General features: G+C 51.6%; 5 protein-coding genes across 5 annotated transcripts; 2 read left to right on the top strand and 3 right to left on the bottom strand.

The window, feature by feature from the left end:
* Positions 1-999: 999 nt before the first annotated feature.
* CONPUDRAFT_168627 (acetyl-CoA synthetase-like protein) lies at positions 1000-5425 on the bottom strand (the record flags this gene model as incomplete). Its single annotated transcript, XM_007775024.1, has 13 exons — positions 1000-1470; positions 1540-1806; positions 1862-2011; positions 2070-2366; positions 2455-3019; positions 3074-3238; positions 3304-3465; positions 3556-3771; positions 3850-3956; positions 4028-4252; positions 4319-4626; positions 4694-5051; positions 5105-5425. 13 exons carry the CDS (start codon positions 5423-5425, stop codon positions 1207-1209), a joined length of 3405 nt encoding a protein of 1134 aa, XP_007773214.1. The 3' UTR covers positions 1000-1206.
* Positions 5426-7073: 1648 nt separating this feature from the next.
* On the top strand, positions 7074-9109 carry CONPUDRAFT_76448 (uncharacterized protein; the record flags this gene model as incomplete). Its single annotated transcript, XM_007774752.1, has 15 exons — positions 7074-7156; positions 7251-7287; positions 7491-7528; positions 7588-7597; positions 7721-7746; positions 7798-7823; positions 7870-7901; positions 7956-7980; positions 8029-8056; positions 8110-8124; positions 8403-8454; positions 8517-8574; positions 8633-8657; positions 8715-8943; positions 9008-9109. 15 exons carry the CDS (start codon positions 7074-7076, stop codon positions 9107-9109), a joined length of 786 nt encoding a protein of 261 aa, XP_007772942.1.
* A 196-nt stretch (positions 9110-9305) lies between these two features.
* CONPUDRAFT_76447 (uncharacterized protein) lies at positions 9306-11250 on the bottom strand (the record flags this gene model as incomplete). Its single annotated transcript, XM_007774751.1, has 9 exons — positions 9306-9350; positions 9406-9462; positions 9828-9860; positions 10069-10260; positions 10341-10562; positions 10626-10697; positions 10758-10784; positions 10848-10909; positions 10950-11250. The coding sequence occupies 9 exons, from the start codon at positions 11248-11250 to the stop codon at positions 9306-9308; spliced, it is 1011 nt and encodes a 336-aa protein (XP_007772941.1).
* A 195-nt stretch (positions 11251-11445) lies between these two features.
* CONPUDRAFT_168626 (PLP-dependent transferase) lies at positions 11446-13144 on the top strand (the record flags this gene model as incomplete). Its single annotated transcript, XM_007775023.1, has 10 exons — positions 11446-11455; positions 11511-11610; positions 11664-11709; positions 11779-11966; positions 12023-12032; positions 12085-12237; positions 12297-12331; positions 12385-12782; positions 12855-12987; positions 13052-13144. Exons 2-10 carry the CDS (start codon positions 11572-11574, stop codon positions 13142-13144), a joined length of 1095 nt encoding a protein of 364 aa, XP_007773213.1. The 5' UTR covers positions 11446-11455; positions 11511-11571.
* Positions 13145-15121: 1977 nt separating this feature from the next.
* CONPUDRAFT_130273 (WD40 repeat-like protein) lies at positions 15122-16991 on the bottom strand (the record flags this gene model as incomplete). Its single annotated transcript, XM_007775022.1, has 3 exons — positions 16833-16991; positions 15693-16780; positions 15122-15637 (listed from the first exon to the last, which is right to left on the bottom strand). Coding segments are annotated over exons 1-3 (1677 nt in total), but the record flags the coding sequence as incomplete, so codon positions are not given.
* Between the last annotated feature and the right edge of the window lie 269 nt (positions 16992-17260).

Raw genomic sequence — 17260 nt, 5'->3', positions numbered from 1 at the left:
TTCTGATGGATTGTTTGTCCAATACCGGTCCATTGCGAATGGATAGTGCTTCGAAGACCACGCTGCACACGCATTCGACGACCCGCGTCCCCGAAAATTTTCGCGAAACACGAACACACGCCCTCGGCTCGACCCCGCGTCTCACCCAAGGATCTCCTCATTTCCTTCCATGGTCAAGTTCCCATTCACAGCTCCTGCTTCCCGGTCCCGGCGCACGATTGCAACGTTCCGCTCTGATGCACACTCTCGCTCAACCTCTGCTGCGCCGCGCGCGGGGACGCCACAGACGCGCGAAAACGCGTGTTCGTGATTGTAATGGAAGCTCCGGGAGGACCCCCTTGGTTCTCCGACCGCCTGGCTCGTGGAACTCAAAAAGCAAAACCGAAACTGTTTCATTTTGCGCGACTCCCTCTTTTGTCGAGTCTCGTCCCATCTCATCTCGGCAACGGACGGAGTCAAACGCCGCACAGTGCGACATGTTTCTCTTTGCCTTTGTTCTTGTCGTCTTTGGTTGACGTCATCTCGTACGCCGTACCTTCTTTATCTGCGTCGCAGGCACAAGCACCTGAACGGAAACCTCAGTCTCACGCGCCATCTCAGCTCTTGTCTGTTTGTGGTTGACTAGTTCCAGCCCAAGGAGCCGACAGTGGGGCTCAAGGTTTTGGACATACGCCAACACACCATGCTGCAGGAAATAGGGCCCACGAACGAGATGGTACCCGTCGCTATTCTGGCCTTGACTCGATAATGGGTATCACTTGGTCACGGATGCTTCTGGTCTTCTCACTGGTTCATCGGATCCTCGGGCCTCGTGACATCGTACTGTAGCTCAGCGTCTGACAATCACACTTTAAGTACTGGCATTGTGCATCTCATGGCAGAGACTGCCGTTTCAGAGTCCTAGCCTCCGCCTGCCACGGCCTGTGTGTCACTTCGCCTGCGGGATTGCCGCGTCGCCGAATATCTGCATATGTGGACTCTGGAGTCTGGACTGGCTGTAGAAAACCGAGCATATATAGACTCCGTTCTGCCTCCAGCAAGCTGTGTCTTCGCCATCTTGCGCCCCTGGCTCGTCGGAGTGAAAGACACTCATCGCATCTGCTGCAAGCCGGATACTGTACGTGCTTTATCTATCTCTGTTGTAGGCGTTACCATCCTCTTTTGCCGCCACCGCCTCTTCTTCTCCTCCACCGCGCTCGTGTCCAGTCACACCTCCGAGAACATGCCCACCGAGTTCCAGTACTCGACCCAACGCGCTGCTTCCCGCGCTGTGAGCGGCGCCAGCGTGCGCATCGTTTTGCTCGCTTGTTGCGCTTTGGTAGTCGCGAATGGCTGGAATCCTACAGACTCGACGTCGACGTCGGCCCCGCCCACGTTCGCGCTGTCAACATTAGAGCTGGGTGCTAGCGAACGCAGCGTGGTGTCTGCTCGGGCGAGATTGCGCATAAAGTCGAGCAGTTTCAGGGCGGGCTGGAACGTGATGGTGAACAGATTCACCCTTGTCAATGACATACACCATAGGAAGAATAATCCACTCACCAGTCTCCTGATCTCTGCCTCGTCGCCCGCGTCCTTGCTCTGCGACCTCCTCTCGAGCTCTGCAAACCACTCGGCGAACGGGACGACGGGGAGCTCCTTCTCCCCGGTCACTGTGCGCGCCAGCGCCCCGTTGATGGGCGCAATGAGATCGGACCAGCGCGTTGCGCGCGGATGCACGAGGTTGAGCACGCTCGGCGGCTCCACGGGAGCAAACGCGACGTCGAGCATCGCACGCGCGACAGCCTCCATTGGGAGCCACGATGCTACCTACATCGCTCGCATCAATGTCTGTCAGGTTGCGGGGATCGAAGGTGGTGCTCACCCCCGCTGCATCAGGCAACAAGCCCATGCTGACGCTGGACTGGACGATGATCGGGAACCACTCCGTCGTCGACCACGCACCGCGTGGTGGGCCGCCTGACATCTGTCCGATGCGGAAGGACGTCGCTGGGAGGCCGCTTTGTGCCAGGATCTACGCATTCATTGTGCACGTCAACTCATATGTTGTCTTGGGACTTGGAGGGACTTACCCGCTCGGTGACATATTTGCCCTCCCCGTACCCGTTGCCCACCGCCCACCGCCCATCGGCGATCACGTCCTCTGGCACACTGCCTGCGCCCTCGCGCGGATCCCATGGCCATGCCTGCGCGGCGGAGATGGACGAAGCGAACATGAACCGCACTCTGCTTTGACCTGAAAATTTTGCTGTATGGGCGAGGTTGATCAGGTTACGTGCGCCTCGAACTTGGGATTCGAACGAGGAGAGGGCAAGGTTGAAGTCGACGCGCCACGCGTTGTGGATGATGTGCGTTGCCGAGCTGCGGATCTGGGATTACAGAGAAGTGTGGATTCGTCAGTATAAACGGGAGCCTTATAAATTGTTTTGGCACTTGACGTATGGTGAATGCACTCACTTTCTCATAAAGGTCGTCGCTAAGCCCTAGCTTATCCTGTGTGGTGTCACCCTCGACGAACACTAGCTTGTCGGACTTTAGTAATTCCGTGTCAAAGCCTCGCTGCTCGAATGACGCAGACTGTCGTTCATGCAGAGGCTCGCCCCTGCCAGAAGACCGGTTGAATGCATACACCGTCCGCACATCGTCCCGTCCAAGAAGCTCCACGAGGAGCTCGCTGCCCAGCGCACCCGTCGATCCCGTCAGAAGGACGGTGCTCCCACCGTGATCCTTGCCATTCACACCAGCATGTCCATTCAGCCCAACATTCCCTACGGATCCGGGGAGACCAGCCGAATACTTCGCGACCATCGCCTCGATCGCGTCCACATGGTAAGTCACATCGACCGCGGCCTCGCTGACGTCCCCTCTGACAATCGCGCACACGGCCTGCGCAAGCTGGCGCACCGTCGGATTGGCAAAGACGACGTTCTGGCTGACCTTGTTCGCGTGTTCTCTGAGCTCCGGGTCAGACGCGTGTTTGAGCGAGCCGATAATGCGGTTTCGCAGGAATGTCGCTGACAAGCTGAGTTCGTATAGATTAGCGTGTTATACCGTAGAGCTCATTTACAATGCTCACCTATCGAAGCCTTGCGCAAAAAGGTCCACCTCAGGGGCTGCCTTCTTCCCGCTGTTTACGTGCTCGATGTGGGTCTGAAGCCACGTCTCGACGGCACCCGGAGTCCAGCTTTCGGGCAATGGGACATCTGCACCTGCACTTGCGCTGGCCAAAACTGTTTCGTATCTGAGATCACGACCAGAATTTCGTCAGATCACAGAATCAGCCCATAAAATGAATATTCCACAAACAGCTCGTTGATCTCGGGTTCGTAATATTTGACCGTCGCTTTTTTGTTCACCGTACCCTTCCCAGCGCGGAGCATCGGCTTGTCTGTGCTCACGACCAGGATCATCTCTTTGAAGATACGGCTGAATGCGGGTGCATCTTTGTTTGCCTCTTCCACGTCGGGCCTAAGTTTGAAAGATCGCTATCAACATCTCTTTTGTTACAATCTGGGGGTGGGGAGGGACGTGCTTGAGCTGCCTGAGCGGGGAACGTACCATATCAAGTTTCGGAACTTGGCGATCTGGGCTGGGTCATTCACGTCCACCTCGTACCCTGGACGCGGCTCGACGAGGGCGCCGATTTGCGTGCGCTCGCGCCCGAAGAGCACGACACCGCCGACGGCTGGATTTGCGAGGATCGCGCCCTCCATGGGGAGTGGGACAGTCTTCTCACCGGTGGAGAGGATGATGACGTCGTCTGCACGGCCGACGCTACAATAGCAGTTTTAGGTTTGAATTTTGGAGCATAGACCATGTCATCTGAAGACTGGGATAAATTCCGATACTTACATCCGCCAAAAGCCTTCCTTCGTCGGATGCTTCGCAAAGACGTCCGAGGTCGCGTACCCACGGACATCGGGGAGGTTCTCTACGGAGGGACGGAATGTGTCTGACGTCTATATCCACACGATGATCAGGTTCACAGGGATCATTCCTTGTTGCTGCAAGGGTAAACGTATAAACTTACCAGGATATGCAACTCATACGTGCCATCGCCTTGAGAAATCCACCGCGTCTTCATAATGTCTGGTAGCCGGGTCCACGCCCAGTCCTCGCATACGTGCGTGTGTGGATCAGGCACACAGCACGCAGCCGCCGCGAACTCAGTTGCGCCATACAGGGAGGTGAGGCAAACACCTGCGGCAGTCAACTGGTTGCCGCACTTCAGGGAGAGCGGGCCGCCGGAGAAAACCTAAAATCAGAACCAAGAGAGGATCAGCAGATGGTGCATGGTGTGAGAGCGTGATGCTGCACGCACCACAAACTCTAGTCCCTTGAGAACCTCGATATGGCGGGGGTTGCTCGCCCACTGCTCGACGAAAGAGGGGACGACGGTTACGGTGTTGACTTTGGTCTTCTTGATGTATTCGATAAGGTTGTCTGCGTTAGGTACGACAGGAAGAGCAGTATACGAGTCGAGCGCTGACGGTCGGAAATGGACGACGGGGCGAAGCGCAAACATGGGCATGTATAGCTGTGTCTCGAGCCCGAGCGTGTGAAAGGAAGGCAGCGACATGCCGCCGACGCGCAAGAAGGTGGGATACGAAGGCACATCGTGTATACATGCTATGGCAAGCGTGAAGTATATCTCAGTAGATTCCAACGGAAGAGAATAGGCGCAAAATTAACTCACGAAGGTGGGTCCAGTCCAATGACGTCTGGTATGTCTGCGGAATCGGCTTGGGAAAACCAGTGCTACCCGATGAATGCAAGTATACCATAACCTCCGAGAGTGAAGGACGCTGTCCAACGGCAGGATATTCTTCTACTGGAGGTACGGAGGCATCCTTAGAGACGACCTGAGGAAAGACGAGGGCTAGTTCAGGCGGGTCAATGACATGAACCGCATAGTCCGACGCCTCCAGCTCTCGTTTGACATCATGGATGAGCGTACTTGCGACGTCGGGCGTAGCAAGGATATGATGACACGAGACTTTCGTGATCATGCTCACGACGGCTGGTGCCGAATTCCTCTGGGAAATGGGGAAGGGCTGGCAACATCACAATCAACGACGTTCTCCTCTAGAATCGTAAAGGCACGTACCACCATCCCCGCGACAATCATGGACATGACATAAGTCTGGTACAATATCGAGTCCGAGTTTGCGATGATACCGACGACCTGACGTTCGGGGCCAGCCCTTCTTGGGCGCAGAATATGCGCTACGCGGTGACAAGCGTCTCGGAACTCTCGGTGAGATATAGTAACGAGGTCGTCGACCTCTGCATCGCGAGCGAACATCCAGAATGGTGCGTCCGGATTGTGCTTCGCGTTGAACTCGAGAACTTCGGCATGGTTCAGCGAGCCGTCCTTCGGCGGGCACTGAAGGTTAAGGTCTTTGGGAGAGTGAGATGTACCGCTCATGGTGACCGGTGGGAGCAGAAAGAGGCAGTGGTTTGTGGTTTGTGGAAAGGATAGAGGCGAAAGAAGATGTTCACCTTGATATAGCTCCTTCGGCGCCAATGGCTGCAGTCAACCGGGGTGCAAGCTGGAAAACAACGGTTAGCCTGTGAGCACATGAGCCACCAATCCGCGGTGAGTACCTGGTGCAACGCCGCAAATCATAGATCTTCGGCCGAGTGGTCGGTCCACATCGAGGCACTTCTATTTGCCGCGGGGTATAAAGATGAACCGGGAGAGCATCAGTGGGAATATCGATCGACAGAACCAGACAATTATGTGTCCTTACATAGGATGAAGAATCAACTATCTTCCTCCGAAAGTTGAGAGTACCCCAAATTTGGTCATTATAGACTCGTGGTTTATGTTTGGCTGTAGAATCTATGTCAGCGCGACCCAGGACGCTGAGAAATCTGCGACTTGTTATAGATTATAGAGGTCAAGGGACAAAGATGAAGCTACCGGCTGTTTCGTACACTCAGATGAACATTGGGCGAGGCTAGTGCGCAAAAGATCTTGTGAAAATGTTCGGCCGCTGTCATGAGCGACTCCAAGTTTGATCATAAACACTTGGCTTATAGAAGCGATGATCAAAGCAACGCTAGTGCTTCTCGTACCTGAGTCGAACTTTGTTGAAGCATAAGTTATCTAGGATATCTGAGTGGGGAACGTATCTGACCTGCTCTCTTTCACTCCTCACCTAGGACTCGGAGTGAAAGAGGGAATGACGCGATGTAAACAAAACACACGCCAGTGAATCCACCTCGGAGATCGAAAAGCTTTCGAACTCCGAAGGATGCTGACGCCACTGCTACGCATTGCCTGCATCAACTCTTTTGCATACTTCCAAGTCCTCGATTGTTGGTGACACTAAATGCCCTATTCAGTCATATTATATCAGTGATGAAATGAAATCAAGGCCTTTCCTGTCTCAATCTCCGAGGAATGACTGTTGGCCCTTGCCACGGTGGTGACTGAGTCAGGCACTAGTCTCAAGCTCCGTTTTCACAGCCTGGCCCCGCCGTCATGGACCTTTGTAGTAATGTAGTGACTTGATAAGGATCAAACTCGGACTAGCTCAACGTCTACTAGGCAGCACTCACCTTCACGGTTTTGCCCCAACGACTAGTACGTCCCGTTCGGGAACTCATGGAAAGGTAGGGTGCAGGCGCAGATGTACACCGCTAGAATACATTCGATCACTTGTCGCGGCCGGTGCAAGAAGCAAAGGCCTAAGGTGTGATGATCTTGAGCATATCATGATGCGGCACCATACGGCCTAAACCAGCGCCTATCTGGCTGTGATAATACTTACTTATCAGTGTACGAACATCCAATATAAGCCAGCGTAGTCGCAATGCCTTGAACAGCTATACAGGTCCCAATGATGCCTCTCATAGTGCGTACCTGAACCCGAAATACAGATGAACCCAGTCTAGCCCTGCCAATACGGTGTGGTATCATGATGTAGATATAAATGCATCAGGCTTGGGGTCTGTTCAGCTTCCTGTTCCCCGCCATCACTTCGATTACCCCCCACGACCCGCGCTGACCTACAGCGGCCCAGCAGTCACGTAAACTCCGAAGGAGCAAAGATTAGTGTGGCTTGGACATGGCACCTATAACCAGGGGAGAAGAAAGCCCAGCGGGTGAATTGACGCGCGGGCCGTTGATAGGAAGTTTGGTTGCGATGGGGTGAGTTCTGCTCAATGGTGATGGAGATTTTTGTGCTCATATCGCGGCATAGACTATATGGAATAACGTGTCTTCAGACTGTATTTTATTACAGGGCATACTCGGGTGATCGTTGGAGCCTCAAGGCACTCGTGAGTTTACCATGGTCATCTGCGTCAACTCACTGTGAAACATCTAACCTAAAACTCAAGTAGGTGGGCATTGTATTGTTTGTGGGGCTGTCGTCATAATAGGCTCCGAGGACTTAGTAATATCCATTTTAACCTTACACAGGGTACTTGAGACAACACACATGTGCATGTCAATAACCGTCGTCGATAAGATGTTGGTTCAGGCGTTTGGCAATAATCTCGCAATAGCGTCTACGAATTGGTTTGTGATAATCTTCCTGACCCGTCATGACGCTAACAGCAATCATGCTTGTACGATAGGGAATTTATGGTAAGCCGGATTTTTTTACTATGTTGCAAGTCTCATGCAGGTTTATGAAACTTAGGTTATGTTCATCTTGGGCGTAAGCTTTCCGTCTTGCTACCAAAACAAGATGCTTACTCTAAACACCAGTTTTTGACCGACTTTGTGGTTTACATGTACGTGATCTCAACGATAATAACACGCTGAACTTCATGTTCTCGATCTAGTTACTTCGCATGGAAAATATGGACATGTAAGTTGCACGTCTTTGTTTTATTTACTTGATTTATCGCCACAAGTCACACGGAGCATATGGCCGGCGCTATTGATGGTACGTCTCGTTAAGTCAAACATGAGAAAGCCGATGACGATGTTCACCGACTAGATCCTTGTGATAATTACAAGAACGGGTAAGTGATAAGCGCATCTGGATTTTTCAGTGGCTAATCATGATGCAGGCATCGGTTTGTGGGGATCTGTCGAGATGTTCGTTAATTCATGGTTTACTAAATTGTCATACTAACGGCTGCGCCATACAGAATAATGTACGAACTGTGGGTTAACTACCGACAGCACGTGTTGGTAGGCTTGAGTATATGAGCGCTCTGTTATATGGCTGATGTTCGTAAAGCCGCTCAACCTAGCCGGAAATGTTTTGTTTATTTTTGGAGACATGTTTTCCTCTGCTATAATGGCATACTACTTGAGAAAGCATCTAGTCGTTCAAAAAGGGTGGGTCCAGCAACCACGAGATTTTCTCGAGCTTACTGGTAATTTATAAACGTCTTAGCTCGTCCACAAAGCGCCTGATATATCGCCTTGTTGTGTATAGTGTCGCTACCGGAACTTTGACCAGCTTGCTTGACATTGTAGCACTGGTATTGGTGGGCAGACAGTTCTTTGTATCGTCCATGTGCCTGTTATTAAATCCTTTTCCGTAATGCAGACACTTCAACAACAACAAGGTCTGGCTTACACATCAGTACTGATACTTCAGACTCGAAGTGAGTAATATGCGCGAATGTTAAGCATTTGATGCACTCATTGATTATTAACCCTCAGTCTACGCCAATTCCTTGCTCGCATCGTATGTAGTTTCACCTCTTTCTAGCACAAGACACTGGCTGATCATCCTCTTCATTAGAGTAAACATGCGCAAGATCAATGCGAGAAGCCTCGACTCGCCTGTTGAACCCGACATACAATTGGAAATCATGGACAACTCTCGTTCTATACAGTTTTTCCACGGAACAGTGGCAGAGTTGGATGGCACTCAATCTCCATACACAGCTTTTCCAGCCACATCCCTGCACAATCTAAAGGCCGGTTTTAACTCACTGGGTCCCCGTGTTGCAATGATTCACCAAAGCCGGGTAAGTCATCGTATGCGTGGGTTAAAATAGATGGCAAATGCTAACAATTCTATGTCCAATATAGTCTCAGACAACTGTGATAGGAGCAGAGTTCGTAAAGTCGTCTAGGGAATCTCGGCATACAGCAAGAGCAACGGCGGATGTTCGAAGAGCGTCCATCGGTTAACATCCAGAGAATTTTGAACATGAGTGAGAAAAATAGTTCATTCACGCATGCTGAGAGCCGACCGTTGTTAGGCATATGGGTAGGACAATGAGTCAAATTTTGGCTTAGAGGAATCAGGGTTTATATTGTGTGGTACCTTCGATCGCAGACGAAAAAATGGTACAAAATCTGAGTGTATTAAATATGCTCCCTTCCTTCAGTGCGCCTTCGGACTTAAGTTCATGATACCGCCACGATTGCACTGTTCACGATCGTTTGAACTACAGTTCTCAACTGTAAACTCGTTTCTAACTTACGGACCATTCCAGCAAGCCACCTGATCCACGCCTGCCTCCCCTCGCGCTGACTTTTGACTAGACAATGACACGCAGTAGTTAAACGAAATATTTAATAGGTCTAGGAGCCATTCTACCTCTTCGTCTTTTCCGTACTGTGGGCATCACCGCGCTGTGCTTCTGACGAACCGTTCTGTCAGTGTAATTTTGCCATGACAACCATAGAAACGTTGCAAGGGACGTGGTGGAGTTTGGTAGTATATCCGCGGCTAGGAGAAGACTAGTGGAAGGGGTACGAGCTCCAGCAACGTCGATAGAGGGACAAAATAGATAACATGTGGCTTGTGTGGTGCATACTGTCAAGGTCCCACGGGGTGATAGACGCTCATATAAACGGCCTATAGATCCGATGGGCGCGTATTGTGCTGTTTGGACATACATACACTTGGGTTAACTTTTCCGCGGTGGGTTTTGAGCTACACATTACATGCTCATAACGAGTAGAGACATCATGCTATAGTAATACTGATGAGATCTACTTTGTACAAACTTAGGCCAAGGAACGAGAAGATATAGTCTGTCATAATAAAAAAACAATCCGCTTAAGACACGCAAAATAAGATTAGTGAAAAAGCTTGGATTACGTACCGTCGTTCCGGAGCAATGCGATTTAAGTTCACTTACAACACGGAAGACACAAGCAATAACAGACGGTTTGAACCAGTCCATGCACGCTCTCGTCGCTGCTTGAGTCGGCATCAGGCTGAGACCTGCTGAGATCTGTTGGTGAGTCTCTGTCGTCGTCATATTCCGGCTCGACTTCTGAGTGGGAACTTCCGCGTGAGACACCTCCCGTCGCCAGTCTGCGTACACCACCTGCCGCGAAAATACGGAACGCCCCCGTCAGCGTTGCAATCCGGATCGAATGACTTGTGAGGCATGAAGGGAGGTCATACCAGCTTCTCACGAGCCGCAGAAACAGTCCTTGCAAAGGGCCTTCGCGCCCTCGTCATTGGGTGCTCTTCAACATTTGTGGCATCCTCCCTCCGACCCCTGTTCCTACCTCTTTGCTTCAGAGCACGCAGGATATTGAGTTGTTGCCAAAGTCGATGTGCCATATTGGGCTTGTCGGGGCATTGATTAGTGCTGTTTTGCAGTCTGCTTGATGGGCCAGCAGGCTACAATAATGTTGGAGATCAATTAGAGACTGTGAACGCAAGTGCATCGGGCATATGGCTTACGTTTGTACCTTTCGAGATGAATCTACCAGATACGGAGGCACCTGGCAACGTCCTACCAATAGCCGCAGGCCTCTACACGGACAGACTCGATTTCAATGTTCTCAGCCAGCTAGAATAAAGGTGTGGACTAACATTCATAAAGCTGTCATCGGAACGTAGCTTTTGGGGATGGTCAACAAGCGGTTTAAAAGTTGTACTCAAAATTCAAGCTTCAAGGCTTACCTGTGGTCGTGCCTCGTCACGTTCATTAGCCCTTGCGACTTCTTGCGGCTCGTTTGATGCATCTGGTTCGAACTAGCCGATGAAATATAGTGAGAACAGAACCTTCAGGTATAGCAGTCGGCGGTCTTTGCGTCGCTTCGGCGATGAATTTGACTAGCTGCTCAGATGCAGGTTGAAAGAGTCCCTGATTCTGCCCATCATTGGCGCCGTTAAGAGCTGAAATTGTGTACCCACCTTGCATCGCCATAATGTTCATATGCAAGCTTCCGTTTCTTATTTCACCCAATTCGCCAATCTGTCCTTGGCCGGTGATAACGTATTTGACCTTTATACCCTCGACCGATGACCTTCCCGGCCATATCCATACAGCCTCGAGTCCGGTCCGGCTTCCGGTTCTTGCCATATTCTTGAGTGCAGCTGACTGCTTGGCTGTTTTTTACGGCTTCCTCGAGCACCTCATCCGAAACTTTCATGACTCAATCTAATTATTGAGCGCGCTGCGTAAACGATGGTTATTGACCATCATTGACTCGTTCAGCTCTGTCCAACATGTCGCTGTCCTCCCGTGGTCAAGCGAAGTCCGACGCAGTGGAACGTGGGGTGCGCTAGTAAGCATTATTTAGTCTCTGTCAAGCCGTACATTAACAATAGCCTATGAAACAGTGAGACGCCATCGGGTCTGTACGATCCCGAGCTGAATCCAGAAGGGCTAATTACGTTGACGATGGCCGAGAACTGCCTGATGAATGAGGAGCTTATCGAGGTGCGTCCCTCCTGCTTGGCTCGATGCTGCATGTGCTGAGGACAAACACGAAGTATGTAAATAAGAGTGTCAAGATCCACGTCAATCATCTCAAGTACCGTGCGCTGCTCGCCCTGTTCCCGGTTTCTCTCGGTTTCATTGGTTATCCATTTGTTCGTTCATGATTAGGCCAAACCTTGACGCGTACCTCGCTTCGCACCACGGAGGATGCGCTCCCGGAATACATCAACGCCACCTTTCATCCACTAAAAAACGTCTCTAAAGAGCACGTCGCAATTGGTCCTGGTATTGGCGCCGTAATCTCGGAATTTTTCTGGCATACATGCGAGGACGGGGATGGCGTGCTGATCGTAGCGGTGCGCAACCACCCTCGTCTACTCATAAGCTAACACTGATTGAGTGCGAAATTCAGCCATGCTATGGTAGATAGCCGCTTCTTTCATGCGGGCCACCGTGAGCTGACAATGGTCCCAGGCGCATTCGACCGCGATGCCAGACATCCCGGCAAGGCAGACCTCATTCAGGTCGTCACTCCACCCGAGGTCGACCCGCTGTCTTTGGAATCAATCCCATTCTTCGTCAATGCACTCGAGAAGTTCAACGAGCGACACCAAGAAGGCGGACAGCGTAACGCGGAATCATTATTTGCAACCCTCACAACCCGCTGGGAAGGATATACTCCACAGAGGCGCTCATAGCGTTTGCCGAGTTTGCCCAAAAAGTATGCACTCCTTATCTTCTCATGGGATATCTAAGTATCTGAACTTATCTCAGTACGACCTGCATCTCCTCGTTGATGAAGTATACGGCAACCAAGTCTACCCTTCCTCAGTTGTCCCCGTCCCACCACCCTTCGTCTCCGTGCTCTCTCTTGACCTCGCTCATCTCGCAGGCTGCAATCCCGAACGTGTACACGTGCTCACCGGCCCCGGGAAAGACTTCGGCGCCTCGGGGTGGAAATGCGGAGCTATAATCTCGCAGGCAAATCGGCCGCTGGTGAACGCGCTGAACGCTGCGCTTATCTTCAAGCCGGTGTCGACGCTCTCGGAGGCAGCCTTCACGACGATATTAAGCGACCGTGCGTTCTGGGAGCCGTTCCTGGCTGAAAATAAAAGACGAGTGAGCGCTGCGCTGGAGAAGGTCGTCGAATGGTGTCGGTTCCACTCGATACCGTATGTAATAGATCATATTCATGAGCAACATGAACGAGATTTTGATCGTACTGACTTCTCATTTTTCGTCAGCTTTGCCCCTTCGTATGCTGGTCAGTTCATGGTACTGGACCTTGCGCATATAGTGGAGAAGTTCGATGGCGATGATGTTGAAGCAAAGAAGGATGCCGCTGTTGAAGCTATGAGAAAGGCTGGAGTGTGGATGGTGAGTTTTATTTCGCAGTGTTCATGTCCCAGTCAATATGAATGCTGAAGGAATGGTAAATCAGACGCCCACAGGAAAAGACCAATACCCAGCCCGTTTCCGAATAGTGTTCGTGTTACCTCCAGATACGCTGCAGGTTGGTCGAATATTCCCATAGCTATCGTGACTGAGGTTGACATGCGGTAGCTTGCCTTTCATCGGATTGAGACAGCTTTTGGTTTAGAACATATATCCAAGTATGTCGCCATAAATGACCATGGACACGTAAATACCAAGGCTGATGTTGCGGCCGATATTGCCTTGAATAGCTGATAAGAACTGCTCATCTGCAGCCTGGACTGTCAAAGGGTAGAGATTCTCAGGATTTTGGGGCTTGAAGAGCGGTATACTTTGACTTGAAGCTAGATATGTCGTACTTTGTTTGCCAACCACTGTAATGGATACCTCATTGGCAACTATGCGACTACCAATGATTTTATGCCGCTTGCACATGGTGACAGTAACCTGAACATCACAGGCAGGCAGGCGAATACCTTAGGCTTTAGTGCTGGTGACCTACATATGTTACGCAGGTGCAATTACCAGTAATCCGAACGAGAATGCCACAACTTCGTTATCCACCCACATGCGCAGCTACAATAAGTGCTGATTAGATATAGCTCTACGCAATTGCACAGGCGTAAAAGCACTCGATACCGCGATTAGATATAATTAAAGGACGCAAGAGGATAAGTAAACTATGTACTACATATCGACTTTTTGGAATATGTGGTCCTTCTCGGAACTACTTGCAGCACGGCAGGCACAAGCAAAAGCATATCGTGTCGACAATGCCGTGTTGACTTTCATCCGAGTCGTCTTCCCTCAAGTCGATACCGCGTTGGATGATATCTCCCGGACTCATTGGCGAAACTATATCTTCGTCGGATTCTGGCTCGACCTGAGAGGAGGGCCTTGGACGTGTATTGTCCCCCGCAGCTACTACGCGCTGATCACCAGTGAGTCAATGAATGTGTTTAAGGGGTATTGAGCGAGAACGTACGAGTTTGTCACGGGCTGCATAAATCATTTTTACAGGTGATCTGAAGATACGAGTCATCGAGTGATTCTCAGGACTAGCATTGTCAGCCCCTTGCTCTGTCGTCTTTCCTTCCGGATTCAAGGCATGATGGGCGACTTTTCGCAGCCGGTTGATTCGCCAGAGCAAGCTCGGTTTGCGCTTGGGTTCGTGGTTCTTCTTGTTCTGTTCGCTGCCATCGACCCCTCGCACGTCTCTTGACGTGCCGTGGCGCTGGAACGATATAAATGGTGAATTGGAAGAAAAGAATACAATATGTTGTGGGCTGGCTTACGTTTAAATCATTCCAGAAGATCTTTGACTTCTTCCTTTCAAGAGTCGCGGGCATCTAGGGGATGGATCAGGCTTAGTGCTATCCACAAAACAGGATGTGTGAATTAGCTTACGTTCATGATGCTCTCATCAATGCTCTGTTCGATGATGGTCAAATTTTCATTTTCAGGAGGCGGTGATTAGGCTTACAGACTGTTTCCGTACGCGTTTGCTTGCCTCCGCTTGCGCTGGGCTCGACTAGATCGTCACGGTGTATAACAATTAGGATAGATTATACAGGTCTAGAGACCACATTACCTTAGTAGCCTCGTCAGCTTTATCTTTTGGAAGAACTATCGCACCCGTAGCTGTGTCCCACATTCATAATGTGTGGTCCATGAACGCGCCGACCAAGCGCTTTCCGTCCGGAGAAAACGTGGCGGCTCGAATGCCACCCTCTCCGCCTTCCAGAGGACCTAACAGGTGTTCGCCTGTAGCCGCATCCCATATCCATACTGTCCAATCGTCAGCGCCGGCGGTCAGAATTTTGGTGCCATCCGACGACCAATCCACCGCGCCAATCGTCCCTGCATGAATGCGGATAGGGTCCAACACGTGGCTGCCAGTCGCAACGTTCCAGATGCGGACGGCGCAGTCGTCAGAACCGCTCACGAGACGCGAACCGTCAGGCGAAAAGGACAGCGCGCAAACAGAGCCATCGTGTTTGAAGGGTCCGGAGACCTTCTCGTAGGTTTGCAGATTCCAAACGTAAATGGAGTTGTCGTCCCCCCCGCTCGCCAGTCTGCTGCCGTCTTTCGCTAACGAGAGCGCACACACAGCGTCGGTGTGCGCCTTGAGGACGTGTTTGACGCTACCAGTTCGCGTATCCCAGACACGCACAGCCTTGTCCTTGCCGCCACTGTATACTCTAGAGCCATCAGGAGTCAGCTTGACAGCATAGACCGCTTCATGTTGGCCGGTGAGATGCCGCGTCAGTGACTGCATTTTCTCCATATCGAAGATAAGGAGGGTATGGTCGTCGGATGTAGCTGCGAGTTTCGTGCCATCTGCGGAGAAGGATAGAGCGCTGATAATCTCATGCTGAGTCGTGATCTCCCGGATCTGGCGGCCGGTCTGCGCACTCCATATCCGTACGAGAGATTCTTCTTCGACACTCGCGAAACGTTCGCCATCTGGGAGCCAAACAATAGCGGTAACTGAAGCCCCAGCTTTCATTTCCCCGGGTTCGCTGGATATGATACCACTGGCATACTTTGCTTCCGGTGATTTTCTTAATGCCGAATGCTCAGTATCGGAGAGCTAGGGTAAATGGTGATCATTGTATGTACTCGGCTTGTGTTAAGTGGGTACTCACCAGTGGCAACGATGCATCGCCCGTCCGTGCGTCCCAAACCTGGACGCGGGGAGTGTTACTGCTATTGGCTGACGCGAAGGACTTCCCATCTGGACAGTATGAGACACTCCATATGCCACTGTCGTGCCCGTATAACGCTCCCTTGAAAATGGCTTGACCTCTGCTGACGTCCCAGACGCGAACAGTTTTGTCAGCAGAGCCGCTGACGATACGCGTGCCTTCGGGAGCCCACCTCACGGAGGTGACCCAGTTCTTGTGCCCACGGAATGGACTCTTCACGGGTGTTCCGGTCTGCGCGTCCCACAGGCGTATAGTGCGATCGTCCGAGCCACTTGCCAGCAGCTTCCCATCGGGTGAGTACTTCACCGAGTTGATAGCGCCTCTGTGTCCTTCGATGAGGAGTACAGCGACGTCGGGGTTTTCCGGGTCATAGATGCGAACCTTGCCGTCGTTGCACCCAGTCGCAAGTCGACTCGTTCCCGGCGCCCAGGCAACGGCCCAAATGAAAGCCTTGATATTTCCTTTGTATTCGTACTTGACTGTCTTCTCGCGCGCATACCAGACCTTAAGTTTTCCATTGCTTCCGCCGCCAGCGATAAGCTGTCCGTCTGGGGAGAACTTGACTGAATGCCATAGCTGACCCTCAGTATGTTCTATGATCTCTGCGGGCGTGTTTGTAAGGTCCTTGGCGTTCCACACCCGCACAGTACCATCGCTGCTACCGGAGACAACAGAGGTACCGTCGGGGGAGTAGGAGACGCTGTTGACCCGCTGTGTGTGTCCGTGGATCGCATCGTCTACTTGCCTGCCGGAGTTTGCGTCCCAGATGCGGACTGTGCTGTCCAGCGAGCCTGTTGCAAGCAACGTGCCATTAGGTGAGTATGCGATGGCCAAAATGCCCCTCGTGTGGCCTGAAAAGGGCATGAGATCGCCTCCGTTTGCCACCGTAGCCTGAGCTACGGCGCCTTGTGTTTCGTCCACGTTGGCCTGTTGCTGTACCTCCGAGACAGTAGACATGGGTGGGGACCTAGGTAAGTGGGGTAGAGTTGCGGAATGCGCTGTGGTTTGAAAGCGAGGAAAGCGAGAGGCTGTATACATCAGCTTCAGCAGAGAGTAAAAAAACGAGACAGCACGCCTTACGCGCGTAGTACTTGCAGGCGCGGTGCAATGTTTCGTGTCGCCTAGCAGGCTTTGACGTGTGACACGTGCTCATCAACCTCGCCTGCTACACATTTACTAGCACTTACCCTGCCCTACATGTCAAGCTGAGCTTGCATACATGTGTTTGTTGATAGACGCTTGGATGGGCGCTCTCACTGGGCTACAATGTGGAGTAGATCTTGCCATGCGGCCAGCTCGAAGAGTTACCTGTGATTGTTAAGGTCTCGAGATCTACACGCACTTGTGCTTGAGGAGGCATATTGTCCCCTGAGGTCTGAGGCCCGACCGATGGCAAGTGAAAAGTGAGCAATGGTCAAAGATGTCGACGTCGTTGAAAAAAACAATGGCCCGAGGTTCGGAACTGGGTCACGCGGTTCGTGGAGACGATCGGTATTCGGATCTATAAG

This window comes from Coniophora puteana (genome assembly GCF_000271625.1).
Source record: "Coniophora puteana RWD-64-598 SS2 unplaced genomic scaffold CONPUscaffold_13, whole genome shotgun sequence".
Classification (NCBI taxonomy): domain Eukaryota; kingdom Fungi; phylum Basidiomycota; class Agaricomycetes; order Boletales; family Coniophoraceae; genus Coniophora; species Coniophora puteana.
This window is presented reverse-complemented; position numbering and strand designations above follow the sequence as displayed.